The sequence below is a fragment of the Lacerta agilis genome, chromosome 1, assembly GCF_009819535.1.
Source record: "Lacerta agilis isolate rLacAgi1 chromosome 1, rLacAgi1.pri, whole genome shotgun sequence".
Taxonomy (NCBI): Eukaryota; Metazoa; Chordata; class Lepidosauria; order Squamata; family Lacertidae; genus Lacerta; species Lacerta agilis.
In genome coordinates this window covers 38,602,519-38,622,041 of record NC_046312.1, presented here as the reverse complement: position 1 = coordinate 38,622,041, position 19,523 = coordinate 38,602,519, and the positions used below count along the sequence as shown (strand labels likewise).

Below are 19,523 nucleotides of genomic sequence, written 5' to 3'. Positions count from 1 at the left end.
CAAAACACGGTCCTAGGGATGCTAGCAAAAATGATACCTTTGTTTCTTCATCAAAAGGCTTAGGAGTGAGGTCAATCTTTTGAATAATCTCAGTAAATTTGCTGATGTGCGCTGTGAATTCTCCTTTATAATTCATTCTCAATCTGGTTAATTTATACATCAAGCTTCTGTAGGAGTTCCTGGAAGATTCTCCATACATGCGTTCAATGTCTTTTAGGATCTGAGATGCATCATCTTTACTATTTATTAATGATAGATGCTCATTGCGAAGTGCACATAGAATTATATGCCTAGCTTCACTGTTCTTGCGCTTCCAAGCTGCTATCTTGGCTAAATCCTCTCTACTTGTGCCAGTAGGCATGGGATCTTCAACAGCCTCCAAAACATGCTTTGCATCTAGATATGCTATTAAGCGCTGCTTCCAGTGCATAAAATTATTCTCACTCAGCACAATCATCCCTAGTTTTGTATCACTATCAAAATTTGCACTAGCCATCTTAAAATCCAAAATTTTTGAAAAATGTTCAAAAATCTCAAAATGCAAAAATCTCTAAACAAATCTTCACTGCCTTGGATTACTGTGAACACTGAGGGAGGGGAGGGGTAGTTAATTCCCTTTTTCAGCACAATGGATGCTTTAGGCCTTGTGCTCACCAGGAAAATCCACTCAACTCAAAATTGCAATCCGATGCAATCCTTTAAAAATACACAAAAATATGCAATTCTGGGCCCGCTAACCCTTTGTGGGAATGTTGAGGGATGTGGGAGAGGATATATTATTTTAGATATCCTATCCCAACTTGCGTTTACAAGCTCGATAATATCAGCAGAGCTAACATTCCCTTTTTACTTCATATGCGCAGCAGAAAGTTTGCATAGACTCGCTAGAGTCTTAAAAATATTGTCCTGGTGTCTTCCCCTTTTTATCCCTCTTTCAATAAGACACTTCACAGTCTTTGGTAAAGTGTAAAACGTTTACTTACAAGTAATCATCTAGTCACACAAGGATCCTAGAGGCAGGCTTAAAAGTTACTAAATAACATACATATGGTGACTTTCTCCTTTTGAGAGAAAGTCCCTCTTTTTACTTTTGGCCTAGTGCCAACGGTGCATTTTAATAATGCTGCTTTTAAACTGTCTTAGAGATTAACACAACTGACCAGCGACATGGAGACTCGGCATACACACTACAGTTGGAAGCTCCCAACTGTAGAGTTCACCCCCAACTGTAGAGTTCCATATAAGGAAGTTGGGTTTGACTGCCCCTGTCCTTTTACATCCCACATTCTCCCCTCAGCGGCCGGCGCACGTCTCGTCTGAGTCCCGGCTTCCCTCCTTTTGTTTTTCCGACGGGCATCTTCTTCCATCCACATGGTGGGCAGCGGGGAACAAAGTGACCGGGCTTGGCAAGGCGGGGAAGCGTCGAACTTTTTCAGCTTGGGGGGCGAGGGGTGCATGGAGTTAAAAAAAAAATATTTCCCCTTTCCCAAAGCAGCTGGACGTTTCTATATGGATGGTGGTGAGGGAAGCATTTAAAAAATCACACACTTCGGTTAGAAAAGTAAAAGGAGGACCAGCTGGTTCTGTATAAGGTAGGTTGCTCCTTTAACCTAGCCAAAAAATGTGCCCTGCTGTTTCTGTGTGCCCAAATGAGCAGAGCATCAGGAGGCTTAAGTCAAGGGCTCACTTTCGTTTTCACTAATAAATATGGAACCTACAAGTAAGGCTCTAGTATAATTAGATCCTGCTCATGATTCTGCACTGGGTGTCCAGAGGGCCAGTGGTCCAAAGTTTAGGCGTTGACCTTTACTGCTAGTAAAGAGTAGCTGACTTTTGCAGGAAAATATTGGGTGGGCGGAGTCAAAGTGCTACCCTCCCAAAACAGGTATTGACCATGGGCAGCGCATGACAGTGGTTTTCCATCAGGAACAACATTTCAGTATGTCAGCAGAACCAACAAGGTGGCACCAATCTGTCCCCCAGTGGTTTCCTTAGTGGGGAGCATGGGGGAAAGAAGTCATGGAAGTTCCCCCTTGTCTTCTAGTGCAGTCCCAGTGCATAGTTGTGAAGGTCAGATTTGGTTGGATGGGGGTGGGGGGTAGCAACATTGGCAAGCTATCTTAGAGCCCAAATCCTTTCCCCAAGGAACACAGGGAGAAATTGCTCCCTGCCGCCACACAAATTTTGCAGGGTCCCCAAAACTTCTTACAAATAAATACTGTGAGCTAATATTTCCACCACCTTGTTTTTATTGTTGCTTTAAAAATGCTTGTTGCTGCTGTTTGCTGCATTCAGAAGCATTTTTTGTTGTAGGACCACATAATTTTTTAAACAGAATTTGTAGTACAGTAAAAGGAAGGGACACGGGTGGCGCTGTGGTCTAAACCACTGAGCCTCTTGGGCTTGCCGATCAGAAGGTTGGCGGTTCAAATTCCCACGACGGCGTGAGCTCCCGTTGCTCGGTCCCAGCTCCTGCCAACCTAGCAGTTCGAAAGCACGCCAAAAAGTGCAAGTAGATAAATAGGTGCTACTTTGGCAGGAAGGTAAACGACATTTCTGTGCGCTGCTCTGGTTTCGCCAGAAGCGGTTTAGTCATGCTGGCCGCAAGACCCGGAAAAACTGTCTGTGGACAAACGATGGTTCCCTCGGCCTGTAAAGTTAGATGAGCCTTGCAACCCCAGAGTCATCTGCGACTGGACTTAACTATCAGGGGTCCTTTACCTTTTAAAAATGAATTACAAAAAATATGGAGAAACCCTTTCCAAATCACACAGAAGTAAGATACTGGGGACAAACACCCATCCTTGCATGTTCTTTACCCCTTCCTCTCTTAAGGGTGGATCTACACACCTTGGCTGTGTTCAGGCATAGCATTAAACCATAGTTTGGTATTACAAGAATGAACCAAAGCTTCCTACTGCTTCCTTGCAGCTGTTCCGGAAGTGTGAGCCCAAGGCTCCCTGTAGCTCATGTTAGTAATGTTAGCCCACTGTTTAGCATTATATCTTGAGTTTTAGTGGTGTTTCTGCATTTGTCTGTAATATGAATGTGAGACCTGCATTGATGAGAATATAGATTTGATTTCTGTGGTTCTGTCTCACTATTAATATTCTTAACAGGTGGCACACATAGCACCAGAAAGGCTGAAAGGCATGATTTTGTGCTGTGCGGAAATGGTCAGTGCTTTTTTTCAGAGGGTACTCAAGGGTACACAGTACTGACACCTTATTTATTCAAATGTTAAAAGTGTGGCACTTACTGTAACAACTTCATAGTGAGTACTGGCACCTTTTTCCCCCAAAAAAGAAAAAGCACTGGGTCTAACACCATCTGACCTTTTTGTGAGATGCTAAAAGAGGCTAAGTATTTTTAGGAAGGCTGATAGTCATGCTTGCAAGGAGCATGGTTTCATATTTGTGGTCACCTGTATGCAGCATGGAAAATCTGACCATTAGCTCATTATGAAGGGCAGAATGAATATTAAGTATGTTTAACGAAACTCTTGCACTTATAAAATGTTTGTTACAGTTAATGTGCATAGTATTGCTGCTGATGCCCCAGTGTAATATATTGCAGAAAGCTGCCTCAATAAATAGATCACCAATCAGAGCTTTATAGAATGATAATACATTTGACCCTGCTGTTTTGTCCCAAAGGAAGTTCAAAGATGCTAGCGCAACAGGCAAACAACATGAAACGCCATCTAACAATAAAATGCTACAAGAAACTTGAAACAGACCTTCAGTTCAGTATTTAAGAAAATAACAGTTCAACCAAATATCAGTGCAAAATTCATGAATACAGCAACCTTTGTTTTAGCAAAAAATACACAATTATTTTTTCACTCTGGCAGCCAATATAAGAAACGATTCAGATATACCCACCCTAGAACCATCAGAAACCAAGAGAAGAATGAGTCACAACTAATTAATACAATAATAGTACAGGATAAAAAGAGTCACTATATCCCAGAGCCCGCTCTTGTCAAACCTACTCTCCCATCACAGGTTAATTCAGAGGCAGAAAAGGGGAGACTGTCCATACTACTCATGTCAAACTGACAGACCCTTGTCTCTCCTGTGTTTGTGACTATAAACTCCAGCCTAGGGCATGATTACAAGGCCCCAGTTACACACTTCCTCCACAATAGTGAACAGGAAGTCTCAACCACTTGTCAGGCTTGATGTTTCAAGCAGGTCTGTTTGAGTCAGCTGTTCTCTTCAGGTACATTAAAAAGTCAGGGCAGATGACAGTCCCTTACCCCCACTGTGCTGGTTGTGGCTTTATAGCTGGAGCATGCCTCACAAGGACTTATGATACACTTCCTCCAGGGCAGGAACTTTCCAAGATTCATAGCATTCAGTACAATGTACCGGGTATAATTTACTGAAGACAATCCTTTTATTCAGACCTAGTCAATTTTATTTTTTGACCCTACGCAATTAATGTCCAGGGACAATTAAGTGACTTAGTGGTCTACAGTCTGACTGCAATGTAATTTCTTTCAGCCTCTTTCCTTTATTGTCAGATAGAGGGAGCTTGTGGTTAGTTTGGGTCCCTGTACTGTGTGATTAAGGGTTTGTTTGTATGTTATGTTTTAGCAGTTCATGGTTAGATGTCGACTGGTGTTTTTTTGTGCAGTACGATTAATGTACTGCAACAAATACTACAGTGCTGTAAGACATTTTCATGTATGCAAAATGTGAGCACTTACAGGGAAACCACAGGGTTTCTCTGAAGGTAATAATGGATGTAGTCGGTGCAGAGGTTTCCTACTGATCTCATTTCTGAAGATGTAAGGACAGAAACTCCGTGTTTGTAAGACAGCATATTCATTCGATTTTTACCTCATCTTTCTCTGCCAGTGGTAACCTCAAAGTGGCTAACAGCATCAAAAGAAAACTAAAATTAATGCAAAACTCATTTAAAAAGTGGTTGGGTCTTGCTGGGTTAGTTCTTTTGGCTGTTAGCACTTGACTGATTAACCGTCAGAAAGGGACTGTTGGAGGAACTCTCCCCTCCCCACCAGTGAGCTTATAAAAGCCTCAATAACTGATGACGTGGACTGCAATTATATGATGTGAGTAAATATCTGATGAGGCGGGTGGTGGTCCATGAAATCTTATGCCACAAAACATTTTTTAGTCTTTAAGGTGCCACGAGACACTGTGCTTTTCCTGCAACATGGCTACTTCTCTGGAAATCAGTAACTGAGATTGTTCTAAGGTGGATCATTTCCACTGGCCTGTGAATCAGAAAATGCTTTGCCTAGTTTTTGCTGCCTTTCCCCAGCTGCTGAGGCTGAAATGGGATGGGGAACCTGAACTGGAATTGTCTTTGGACTGCCAACTGGAACTTTGGATGAGTGAAATGTAATTTCCTCCTTCCCACTTTGCCTGGGCGTCATAACATGATGAGAACATGAAGGTGGGCAGCGCTGATGTGCATCATTGCTCATGGCAGCAAATAACCAATTTAGTGGGGATTTTCAGTGGGGAAATGGTAAAAGGGAAAGGATTAATTCCCCCTTTAACCACACTGTGGCCCTCATTACTTAGGACCCTGTGCAGTTGATTTTGGCTGAAAATGAAAGGGAGGGAAATGACAACACCATGGGAATACACAGTATTCAAAGATGTGTTTAAAGGTACATGCAATTTGACCCCTAGCTAACAAACTGTAAAAAGTAGCAAATCACCAGTGCTAGATGATATTCATCTGACAGTTCTTTAGAGCAGTGGTTCCCAATTAGCTAAGTACTGCAGACCCCCTGTTTTTCAAAAGCCAAGCCATGGATCCCCTACTTTTGAAAGTGTTGATATATCTGTGGTAGTGTTTGGAATATGAATGGTGCCACCATACCCTCCAACGTGTCCCAGTGCAAAACAGGGCTGTGTGTCTTCCGGGCCACACTCCAAGATAAGTCACGTGACCTGTACAAGAGCATGGCACCCAGAAACCTGCATTTTGGGGCTCCACAATCTCATGCAAGGCACGCATCTGGCCATGATCTTGCACATTTTTGGCCACCGTGCTCTCGCAAAACGGAATGACCCAGACATGTGCCATGGACCCTCTGTCCTAATTATAACAGTCTTAGGCTTCTACAGATATGTACAGGTATATATTTTAAAACCTAAATGGATGTTTGTCTTGGCAGAGCATTCTTCAAAATGTGGGATGGCCCTACATTTTTAAAATTCAGAAACAAACATCCATTACAGTGGACACTCAGGTTGCAACTGCGATCCATGCCGGAGGCGCATCCGCAACCCACAGCGTCCGCAACCTGCAGAGCTGCATCTGCGCACGTGCAGGTTGCGATTCAGCACTTTTGCGCATGCGCAAAGCGCAATTTAGTGCTTCTGCGCATGCATGAGAGCCAAAACCCAGAAGTAACCTGTTACGGTACTTCCACGTTTGGCACGTAGCGCAACCCGAAAATGCGTAACCTGCTGTGTTCGCAACATGAGGTATGACTGTATTACTTTAGAGTGCTTCTCCAAAAAGGGAACAGATTTTGCCCCACTCGGCAACAGTGTTCCCAAGTAGTGTGCTTTACATATTTTCCACAGAAGTGAATGGCAGCCATTCATTTGGAGAGAAGGTGAAGGACTGTATCTAAGTTCACTATAGAGCTCAAGGCTGAATTTGGTCATGCTAGGTCGCGGCTGGGGCAGGACCCTATCTGAACTCCTGGAGAGCTGCTGCCTATCACTGTGGACAGTAATGAGCTAGATGGACCAGTCTGATGCAGTGTAAGGCAGCTTCCTGTTCTCTGGATACATGTGCTCCCCTAATGGCCATGCACAGTCTACTCCATTTTGAACATAATGAGAACTGTTTAGAATAGGTCCCTTGCCTATTTGCATAGTTTCACCTTGGTTCTCTGGCTATTTCAGAGTATGAAAAAGGAGAAGGAACCCATAAACTGTATTTTCTATATATCATTACTTTTTAAAAATAAAAACCATAACACAACTATGAAGGAAAAGTATATTGTACCAGAAATGGTATGGGTATTAGCTTAATCAAGTTAATAACATAGCCGTTGATTTTTGCACTGTTTTACTAGGCTATTTAAAGGTTTGTGCTAAGGAGCAGGAGCGTGCATTAATTTTTGTAAACCAGGCTGGGAATGCACTTGTATGACTGTATAAAAATACATAAAATAAATATTATTAAAAAAATGATAAGGTATAAGCTGATGCAAAATTACTGATAGCTAAGGAGTCAAAGCAGAAATTAGCATCATCAGTTGAGTCACGAAGGTTTGGGATATAGTTAATTTACAATGCCTTTCTAAGTTTTAAGGGGAGATGCATCCGATCCATGTGACAGAAATGATCAAATCTCTATGAAATGTATCAAAATAATGGGTGTACTCCAAAATAACCTGGAACACTTGATTTGAACCCCACAGAATGGGGAGAGAAGGAAGCATCTTGTGGGTAGGGAGATTGGAGGGTTGAAGCTGCTGGCAGGAAAAAGGTTCAAGCATTACTCTCCTCTATCTACTTCCTCGCTCTTCCAGATACCCATCTCTCCAAATGCTTTTCTCTTGCTGGGCAACTAGCTTCCAAATTGGCTGTAGAAGTCTTATGGGTTTCAGGAGCTGCATTTTTTTTAGTCCTTGCAAAAAGTGGTTGTCGGGGTGGCCAGAGAAATCCTAGTGTCCAGAAATTAGATGGAGGACCAGAGCTTGTTACTTTATGGATTTTCTCAAACTGTCTTTTTGTTTGTATGTTTGCAACAGAAATAAGCATGCAGTTTCTCAGAATTCTGCAGTCTTGCTTTTACAGAAGCTGGGCATTTATTTGAATTTTTTCCCCATATAGTGGGATGTATTTTTTTTTGCTGCCTTGTTTTATTTGGATGAATTGAATTGACGTGCAAGGTGTGGTTGTTAGTTTGTTTGCTGTTTCTAATGTATGCTTTTAAAAAAGTAATGGATAAAATGACAATAATGAAGAGGTCTGTGTGCTGTGAGAGCCAGATGTGGCTCTTGGAATACGTGGAGCAAGGAGTACGTTTGTAGAAGGGAATGTCTTCTACAAAACAGGGAACCTTATTTGATGCATTTTCTAGGTGGGAGGGGAGTGTTTGAATAGCCCAATTCCTGTGAGCTTAATAGTCAAGCGTCTTCTTTTCCAACCTGCTGTAGAGACTGTTGTTAAATTTCTCACTTAAGTGTTGGTGCTCTCAACATGTAATTCTTCTATTTTTTCCCCTTTAGGAAAGCTTCACAAGGATGCAGCACTGATCCAAAGGCAGCTGTTGAGCTGGAGGAGATTTGTTGCTCCCATTCAGATCTTGCCAGAACTGCTGAGTTCAACATAACAATGTCTTTGGGTCACTTAGCCAAGGGAGCCAACCTAGATGACCTTATTGATACTTGTATTCATTCTTTCGGTGAGTTGAGTGATCTATCTTTAACTATTTTCAGACTGTATCTCTGTAGCATTTTGGGTCCTTCGTTTTGCAGTGTTTTAGATATAATCAGGTGCAAGTATATTCATCACTGCTCTTACACTTGACTCTCTGCATATGTTGTTACATGAGTATCACTCTGTGTGTGTCCAGAATGTTTATCGGTGTAAGTGCTGTCCTTGCAGAAAGAACAAGTGTAGTACTTATAATCTTTGTGGAATTATTAAATCCCCTCCCCCTGTCCACACTTCTGAATCAACATTAGACACATGGAAATGCATGTAGACTGTTGCAGAACTCAGTTGAAATGTTAAAATCTGGGTATTGTCATGCTATCTTTTGGGAAAACTTGCATCTTTGCTAAATGAATGGTGGCAGGGGGGGAAAGATACTGTTGTTTAGCACCAAAGGGAAATAATAGCCTTCTTATAAAAGAGAATGATATGAAGTGAAAAAGCTCAGTGGTATAGCTTTTACTTAGCATATGAATTATTCAGACCCCCCTTTTGCTGACAGAATACCTTTGAACAAATTTAGAATCATGCAACCAAATCCTTTTGCTTTTACTCAGAAGTAAGTCCTATTGAGTTCAGTGGGGCTTACTCCCAAGTAACTGTTCCTAGGATTGCAGTCTTAGATGCTTAAAATTTTACTATTTCTCACCAGCTTCTTTCTTAGCTTTGTTGTCATTTATGTTCATAAAATACACATGAACAAAAGCAATTAAATGATAAATGCTAGAATTCTTATAAGTTTTTTTGGGGGGGTGGGGATATTTTCAACATTATTGTTTATATTTGTTGGTTCTGATGTTTTTTATGCTGTGCTTTGAAGAATTTGTACCAAGCAGTTCATTCATGCCGCATGAATTGGCATAGATTGTGATTTAGTGTTATCAACATACAGTTGAAGGTGTGCATTATTGCAGCTGTAGGTAAATAAAATGTGTTTTGTCTCTATATGTAGGAGGGAAGGAATAAATGATGCACTGCTTATCAAGTGCAAATGACTGGCCAAGCCATTTGAATTTTTGTTCATATGCATGTGCCATAATACACATTGATAGCTTTCTTTCCAGTAAATGATTTAGAGAAGCTGAATAGACTTAGCACTTAGCACTCTACCTTCCTGAATCATGCTCCAAACAATGACTAATCCTCTCAGCACTTCTAGAAGAAAGTCATGCACATTATTTAGTTTTGACAAAGCCTTTACAAAGCAAAATGCATTTCGGGTGAAGAACTCATGCTATGGAACCTACAGTAATCATTTTTTGCACCCTGTTCTCGGTTTACATAGTATAATATGTAGTTCATGTAATGCATATGCTTGATTCCTCTGGGTTCCAATGTTTTGGGGCCTGGGGACACATTTGGAAATCTAAAAATCACGAAATTCCCATTTCACAGAAGAAAAAACAGAGATGTTTAGACACCTCCATACACAACAGGCAAAACACCCACAACATCCAAAACAAAACAAAACAAAAAACCACAGGCAATTATCCTTCTCCAACCCCAACCCCCAGTAAAAACAAGGCAGGCCACACACCTCTAAAAAAAACTTCTGGGAGAACCACCTCCAACCAAAAATCAGGAAAACCTCCCCCAACAGCCAAAGAAATAAAGTGGACAGAACACCCACATGGGACCCAGAGGCAATCTGGGAAAAGGGAGATATGAGGGTGTGGGGGCTGGATGCCTCACTTAGCAGCACAGCATTACCCAAGGGATTAAAACACACACACACACACACACACACACACACACACACACTTAAAAAATATATATGGAAGGTTCAGGGACTCTGTGTTGGGGACCCTAGCTTTATCCACTAAAAACTCATGCTTTTGCAGTTACCTAAGCAAATGTACTATTGTTCCTATTTTTTAAATAAAATGAATTAGAAGAACTAAACTGTTGGTCCACAATAACACAGTTCGTTCACCTCTTTCTTGAAAGCGTGTTAAATGTATCAGATGCAAACTATCATTTAGGGCTTTGCCTTAAGGTATGTTAACATTACCACTTACTGCATCCGGTGTGCTTCCATCCGCTACTTTTTGAAGCCACATTCACAAGACGTTAGCCACAATCCATAGCAAACCTGTAGCTTATTGATAAATACTGCTGCTTGGTGCATATAGTGTGTATAGAAACAGGATGCTGCATAACCAGTAAAGTGAACATACCCTTAACAGTTGTTGCGCCGGTGCGGTAGAGCACATAAACGCTTAATGACAGGAATTACAGGGACAAGGAAACGAAAAGGCCATGTGTATCTGGTGACGACATCTCCGCCCCTCTCTGCTGTGAACAACTCTGTGCAAATGCGACTTGAAACTGTGTTTCAAGCTGCTAATGTGAACATGGAAGTAGGTAGGTTATATTGAGTTCAGTGTAACTTTTCTCAAGCAAATATGCTAGGAATTTCAGCCTAAGTTGTATTTCTGTGCATTTAGCATTGAGTAAAAGTGAATAGAGTCCCATGGACTGCAAGAAGATCAAACCTATCCATTCTTAAGGAAATCAGGCTTCAGTGCTCACTGGAAGGACAGATCCTGAAGCTGAGGCTCCAATACTTTGGCCACCTCATGAGAAGAGAAGACTCCCTGGAAAAGACCCTGATGCTGGGAAAGATTAAGGGCACAAGAAGAAGGGGACGACAGAGGACAAGATGGTTGGACAGTGTTCTCGAAGCTACCAATATGAATCTGACTAAACTGCGGGAGGCAGTGGAAGACAGGAGTTCCTGGCGTGCTCTGGTCCATGGGATCACGAAGAGTCGGACATGACTAAACGACTAAACAACAAAAAGTGAATAGAAATGGGCTGTGGGATGGAACTGCTTTAAATATGTTCTAGTAATGCTCTGAGGGAAACAGCAAGCAGGGATTACAAATGCTTTGTACTAAAGCTATTAAAACTTGATGCATTTTCATTTCTTTTTGCTGTCAGGAGTCTGTGAGTGTCTTGCCTAAATTATAGTCATATGCAGACATAACCTTTTCCAAGGTTCAACTTAGTTTGAGTATTGGGGACTGGATTACAGAAAACCAAAATTTCTTAATTGAAATAACAATTAAGAACACTGTCTGTTCCATAGATAATGAAAGATTTAAAGCTATTTAAAACTGATTTAATGCTATATTAAGAATGTGCATTGTGTTAAGTCTCTTGGGACTTCGTAGCACTGTTAAAACATCAAGAATTGAAGGTGGTACAGCCAGATAAGCAGCTTTAAGGAAGTTTCTCATTTATTTTTGGAAGGTATAAACATTGCATTGGAGATAGCGATAGGGGATAAATTCAATCCAGTTTGCATTTAAACATGAACTTTAAAAATCTGCACTTTTTGAAACAACATGCAAACCAAAACACATTTCTTTGAATTTTGCAATTCAGTTCATTGGCCAAGTAATGTGTACCAAGAAAGCATATACTAGGGTAAAGCATATATAAATTCATATATTAGTGAAAACAGCATTAAAATACATTATATTTGGGGACATTGCTTTGCAAAAACGTGCGTATTTGGAACAATTGCATGCAATTATTAAGGAAAAATTTGGATAAATTTGCACTGAAGTGTTGATGGATTTTCATGAGGACTTTAAAAATAATAATTGCAAGCCTATGTGGAAATGTGGAGAACTGAAAAAAGAGAAACTGAGATAAACTGAAATTGACATATTCACCCAACCCTAGTTGGAGATCAGCAGAAGTGAAGGGAATAAAGATTCTGCTTTCCTGCCTCAAATAGAAGAAGTGATACGTCTTAAGTTAATAAAAGCAGTAGTCAGTGTAGTTGCTCTATTGATGTCAGTAACTTGCAATTCTTGCAGTTCAGACCCTTCACTCTTAAAATATACAAAGGTTTTGATTTCAAAAATCTGTAATTGCATTTCATTTTCTAATAGAAATCTTTGTTGATTTTCCACAAATTATAAACATAACAATATTTCATTTTGTTATAGTATAAAAGGTTTGAACTGCAGCCAGGAGGGCAAATGCTTAGGATTCCCAGTTGAGATACAGACTCATTGTCATTTAGACCAAGACTTGGCTGCCAGAAGATGCAAACCCTATAAGGTAGATAGATATTGCTTTGTGGAAATCTTGTCTTGGCACTTAAAATGAGTCCTGAGCTTACTCTTCCTGACAGTAATTCTGTCTAGGGTTTTTTTTTTTTTTTTGGTCAGGGGCAGAATTCTTGGACTTTCCCCCCCAGTATTGCATTTGCTGTCCAAATCTGAAAATACTGTAGTACAAACGTGATTTATGAAGACAATTGTATTAAATTGTAACTATTGCGTTGGGGTTGAGCTGGGAGACTAACATGTAGACCGTGATGAAAACACAGGAATCTCAGATTTTCATTTTAAATGGAGAAATTGCTTGTCTCTCATAACATAAAAACTGAAAAACAGTAGGTTACTGTTACATGTTTTTAAATGGCTCAGTAATGAGTTTTGCTTCTCTTAGCAGGGCATTGTCCTTCAGGTCTCCATGGCAATACCTATTTGGCATTGCTGCTCTGCAGTTTTTGTAGCTAGGGAAAGGTTGCTGGGTCTTTCAGCAACACCCATGTAATTGAAGAAGTAGAGCAAGGACTTGGCAGAAGGCAAACCAGCTATGCTCCCTACAAGGTTAACCATGTAGTTAATGTGGCAGGTGGTAGAAGGGACTGGATGTTTCTGCGTAGGGTGGTCTTTGTGTAAGGTGGGTCATGGACGACAAAGACACCTGTGCGTGAATATACCACACACAGGTGTCTTTGTCGTCCAAAGTACAATTGCCTCTCTAGCTAGTTTCTTGTTTCTAATGTATTTAAATGATTTATTATTGTTGAGCGTAGTGTTTTAAATAATGTGCTCCTTGAATTCTTTTGTTTGCATTCCTTATTGTCTGCTTGCACTGCTTTTGCCAAAGTTTGCATTCCTTTTCGTTCTCATTTGGACAAGACACACGTTTTCTGAAGGAAGCTGCCTTGTCCCTAATAGCTTCCTTGACTCTAGCCATTAACCATGCTGGCATTCTTTTGGTCTTGTTGGCACCTTTCCTAATCTGTGTTATTGTTGTAATTTTGAATAACCAACAAGCATTCTGGAGAGATTTGATTTTCCCTTTCAACTTCCTTTTTACCAATCCCACATTTTTTAGAAGTTTGTTCATGTTGAATTTTCTTAATAGTTGTCTACTTGCATGTATGTTGAATTTTGGGGGAGTTGACTATAGTGCTAGCAATCAGTTCAGCAACGTTACATGTTGCACCAGGTCCTCAGTACCACTTAAGATTAAGCCCAGCACAATCTTTTTTGTTGTGGCCGGGCCATGCATGTACCCAGTCTGTATGAGGATAATTAAAGTCTCTCATTATTACATCCTTTTGCCCTTTGAATACCTGTGGAGTTCATACTACATCTCAAGATGAACATTTTGGCCAGGCATGTGGCAGTACATTCCCATTACTAAATTACTCATGGGAACCATTAGTGCCACCCCCAATGATTCTGTGGAGGCGTATTCCTTTTTTGAGATTGTTGAACTCTGTGCCCTCTTGGATGTACAAAAAGACACCACATCCAGTGTGCTCCACCCCACACCTTTCAGTAGAGTTGGATTCAGAGATAACAATACCTTATCATTAACGTCCATTCCACAAAGTTTCCATTGTGCACACTATATCTGATCTGAGCTTTAAAACCAGGCACTCCAGCTTGCCCACTTTTTCTCAGAGGCTACTAGCATATAAGCACCTGTACATAGTGTCTCTTTCCAAATGTCTCTGGCATGGGTGTTCTGCCTTAGGCCACTTTAGCCTCCTTGAATTGCTATCATTATTTTTGTTAAAATAATTTGTATACCGCCTTTCATTTCAGGAAGAAATACTAAGGCAGTTTACATCCTCCTGCACTGTCTTTGCCTAGTTTTACCCTTCTCCCATGTGGAAAAGCATAAACTTTTTCATTCACGTCCCTGAGAGATGTTTGATCCCATACTGAATATTCCCCATCTCCTCACATCAGCTTTACCTTAACAATCAATTTATAAGCTTGCTCTTCCACATCCCCCCCTTTTAAATGTGAACAGTGAAGCCCTGTCCCTTTTCTACAGGCCCTCCAAACCCAACCTCCCAATGCCACCATCTTATCCACGCATTGAGACTTCTCACCCTTGCCTGCCTAGATGGCCCCCCTTGCCCTCCTAGATGTAAAGGTTAGCATTTAAAGGAAATTATCTTGAACCTATCAAAGCTATCTTTCTACCTGAATTTTGCTTCCAGGACTGCATGTCTACGTTTCCCCGTGTCACCCGAGCCAATGTGCACCATGACCACAGGACTCCTCCTCAGTCCTATCTACTAGGATAGCTAGATGAGATGCAACATCTGCAACCTTTACACCAACCAAGCAAGTCACTATGTGGTTTGTAGGCCTGTCATAAACTCTGGAGTAGTACCCTTGGCTAGGGAGGGCATCTGTTCTTCTCTGCCCTCCCCCCAATAGGTTCCTCCTAAGGCATCCTTTCCTTCTTCCTTAGAGTGATGCCCTTTCCCCCGAAGACTCTCATTTTCTATTTCAGCACAGGAACTATCACCCTGGGAGTGGTGACACTTCTGCCATGCCCCTGAACACTTGGTCTGCCAACCTGTCTGAATTTCTCCAGACCAGCCAAACATGTTCCCTGAGGACCAAGAGCTCATTACACCAAGCACAGGGACACATAATAGTACCTGTGACATTCGATGGTATCGATATGGGTTTTTATGTATAATTTACTTTTACTGTATGTTTTAGTGTAAACCCCTCTGAGTTGTCTCAGGTTTTTAAAATTTGTATGGATGATTGTGTTCTGACTGACGGTCGAATAAATTGTTATTGATTGATTGACATTCTGCACAGAATGCTGGAAAACCTCCTCACCTCTGCTGGTTCTCTACCTGCATGTTTTTTGTAGGTTTCTTGAGTTACTTTATTTGGACGCTTGGGATTTTTTAGGTCAAAGAGAGAAGGGGCAGACTAGACTCCTCAGCCTGTTGCCAAACTGACAACTCTCTGGCTCACTTGTTCCCTTGGCACTTTGCGACTGGGGTCAAGAGACTTTGTCAGCTAGGGTTCCCCTCTTAAATTCAGAATCACTGTCTCTTGCTGCATTTAGATTTTCAAGATACATTCATAACTGGCAGGTCTTTTTAAAACAGTACTGCATGTTTCAACCATCATTCCTCTGCCAAAAAAAAGTAATTTTGAATTCTTGACCTAGGCCTTTATTTTGTGGGTAGAACTGCAGGGTTTCTCGTCAGGCTGGGTCTACACTCCCTGTGATTTCAGAGACTTGAAATATAGTATCGGCATGGTTTATTTCTCACTTCAAAATGCATCTTAAATAATTTACTGTAATACATTTTAAAAAACAACAACACCCCAGTCTTTGGTCTTTTATCTTTAAGGATAAACAAGACCATTACACCTTTTGTCATAGTACATCAGATTACCTAATAAACTGTTACAGTTTTAACTATTCAACATGGAAATACAGGAACATAATTAATTAAATGTAGTACTTGCAAGAGTGAAAATGTATCAGTTTCCCAATAAACAGCTGCAATTTAATTTCATTCATACAGACCCTTAACAAATTGCAAAAATAAGTCAACATACTGTAGTTTGTGTTATATAACTTTGGACTTAATATAGGAACAAATTATTTACCTTTTGCTTCTTTTATCTTTCAGTAGATATCATATCTGTCTTCTAAATATGTACGTATATTAAAGCATCTTTGCCCTGAACTGTATATCTTGGATTTTATTCCACCCAAATGTTCGCATGTTAAGATTTACTATTTTGTATTAAAATGAGATTAATCTATGTGCTATTAACTCATCCTAGTGTAATTGTGGCATAAAGCTTTTATGTTGCTTGGCAACTGAAATGAAGTTAATAGGGAAGTAATCACATTACAGGAACAGAAGACTTGTTTAGAACCCTTTAGAATGCTAATTTGCTAACTAGAGCTGATTGTGTTTAACTAATGTAAAACAGCTATCTATAAATATGAACGTTCAGCCTTAATTGTTTTAAAAACCGTTTAAAATGGTGAGCAACTTCATTGGCAATGAGCTGTAACTGCTAACATTTACCAAAGAATTAATATCACATAGTCATTTAAAGCTGCTGGGGTAAAAATTATGATTTCCAGTGTTTTGAATTTTTTGGATATAAAGTATTTTCTACTGTACAAAGTATATTTGTCAGTTTATTGTTCAGATAAATATAGTCAAACTGCCCCTCCATACCGCAGTCACAATGTGATGAAGCAACCCACCAAAAATATCCAAAAAGGAGGGGGAAGGAGACAAAATAGCAATCTCTTCCCCCCCCCCGCTCCAAACATGCTGCTCCAAATTTATTTTATTTATTTACTAAATTTGTTTATTACTCTGAAGATCAAAGGGCGGTTCACAACATAAAAATACAGAATGAGAACACAAAATACATAATAAAACAAAAACAAACCACCACCCCCCAGCAATGGCGGACAGGCTGCAGAGCAGGGGCGTAGCAAGGGGGTGGCAGGGGTGGCGGCCCGCCCCGGTTTCCAGGGGAGGGGAGGTGACAGTTTGGCCGCTGTCCCTTACCCCGCACCGCCGGGCGGGCCCCAAATGGCAGCATGCTGCCTTTCCCCCCATCCAGTGGCTTTTTTTCAGTCTGAAGGGCAGGACAGCGAGGAGGGGGCGTCATGCCAATGACAAGCGTGACGCCCCCTCCTCGCTGGCCCGCCCCTCGTGCTAAAAGAAGTGGCCAAAAGGGGAGAAAAAAGGAAGCAACGGGAAAAGGGCCTTTGGAGGGGGGAAGCAAAGCAGGCGCGTTCAAGCACACACACGCCACGATGCCCCGCCCCCAGGGGTGCCTCTTGGCTTCCTGCCCCGCGCAGCCAAGGGGCTAGAAACACCCCTGCTGCAGAGCACACTCCGCCTCAGCAAGGAATGGCCACCAGGCGTGAGGCACATCTCTGTCCACAGACAAGCCACAGCTGTCTCGTGCCATGCCCTCTGTCTAACCTTTTGTGCTTCCTGAACCCATGGCCTCTCTCTAATCTTTGTGCTTTCTCTGAAGTCTGTGCCGTGCCCTGTCTGTGACCTTTTGCCTCCTTGGAGTAAACTTTGCTCGAGGAGAAAGTGACACCGTGGAAACAGGGGCCAAAATAACTTTGCACCATCCCACCAGTGCGTGATTGGAAGATGTGTGCAAAGATCACAGTCCAAAACGTATCTGTTTGGCTTTGCATATTGTGTCAATTAAAAGGGGCTCTGCTGAGCTGGCAAATCAGCTTGCTTCCGCTACGCTCACCTGCACCAACTTCTCAGCGTTTGTCTTCACTTAACCCCCCCACCCCAAACCCCCAGATAGAGGCAATGTTTTTGCCCGGTGCCTAAAGATTTGTAATGAAGGTGTCCTGGGGAGAGAATTCTACAAATGGGGAGCCACCACAGGAAAAGCTCGTTCTCATGTTACCACCCTCTGGGCCTATCATGGAAGCGGCACATGAAGGAAGGCCTCTGGCCTTGGCCTTTAATGCCTTAATGCTTGGGACCAGGATACTTCAGGAACTGTGGCTTCCAGTATGAACCCGCCCAAGATTTGTGTTTGGTATCTGAGGCTATCTTTCCTGTCTTTTTGCTGATGGAATTATGGTTTGTGGCTGGAGGGGACTTTTCAGTTGTGGCACCCAATCTTCCAAGGGAAGCTTGTCTGTCTGCTCCCTTCTTACCAGTTTTGTTGTTGTTCAGTTGTTCAGTCGTGTCCGACTCTTCGTGACCCCATGGACCAGAGCACGCCAGGCACACCTATCCTTCACTGCCTCTCGCAGTTTGGCCAAACTCATGTTAGTAGCTTCGAGAACACTGTCCAACCATCTCATCCTCTGTCGTCCCCTTCTCCTTGTGCCCTCCATCTTTCCCAACATCAGGGTCTTTTCTAGGGAGTCTTCTCTTCTCATGAGGTGGCCAAAGTACTGGAGCCTCAACTTCAGGATCTGTCCTTCTAGTGAGCACTCAGGGCTGATTTCTTTAAGGATGGATAAGTTTGATCTTTTTGCAGTCCATGGGACTCTCAAGAGTCTCCTCCAGCACCATAATTCAAAAGCATCAATTCTTCGGCGTTCAGCCTTCTTTATGGTCCAGCTCTCACTTCCGTACATTACTACTGGGAAAAACATAGCTTTAACTATACGGACCTTTGTCGGCAAGGTGATGTCTTTGCTTTTTAAGATGCTGTCTAGGTTTTAGGGAGATGCTTACCAGTTTTAGGGAGACTTTTGTTCCTTTTGTTTGCAGTTGAGTTATGCTTCTTCTGCTGCTATGCGTTTGTGTTTTTATGGTTATGACTATATTTTTATTTGTCTTACGTTGTATTTACTTTGTTTTGTAAACCTCCTTGAGTGTGCTTGTCATAGGAAGGTGGAGGGAAGAGGCTAAGAAAAGGCTGATAAAAACTATGTTGTAATTATAGTTGTACCACTCCTTTAAACAACTGCCCACATTAACACACGATGGTGTTCATTATTAAATCAAAGCAGGTCTTGACCTGGTCAGTGACAGGATGGAAGACATCCTCAAAACTTTTCAATAGAAGGGCAGGCTAAAAGTGTAATCAGCACCATTTAAAATGTATAACTAATGCTATTTCAGATACTTCTTGGTGAGTACAAATGCTAATCAAATGCAGTTTTTGACGTAGTGGACTATGTAGTTTCTGACATAGTGGACTATGGATCTTGCCACAGAATAACTGCATTTCAAAGGGGAGAAAATCTGCTGCAAAGCATTATTTGGAGATGTAACAGTTCACTGTCTTTTTATGTTTCTGTTTTAATTTTATTTTCATATACGGCTAATGCTTTTTAGTTGAATAGCAAGATATGTCTTACAGGGTCACCATATTTCAGAAAGTGAACATCTGGACAGAAAAGTTGAGCTTTTTAAGCAAAATTGTAAAGAAATTGGACATTTTTGAGGGAAATCTGCAAAAACAACACTGCTGACATTGGTTGCCATATGTCCAGATTTTCCTGGACATTTAGCCGGTT

General features: G+C 41.4%; 1 protein-coding gene across 2 annotated transcripts in view; it reads left to right on the top strand.

The window, feature by feature from the left end:
• RASGRP1 (RAS guanyl releasing protein 1) overlaps nt 1-19,523 on the top strand; it is a 49,131-nt gene that overhangs the window by 4,316 nt on the left and 25,292 nt on the right. Inside the window, exon 2 of one of the 2 annotated variants that reach the window (XM_033144728.1) lies at nt 8,237-8,412. In XM_033144728.1, the coding sequence (XP_033000619.1) occupies nt 8,237-8,412 (176 nt within the window). Of the gene's footprint in view, nt 1-8,236; nt 8,413-19,523 lie in introns of those variants that run through there. The other variant, XM_033144737.1, reaches the window with a different exon arrangement.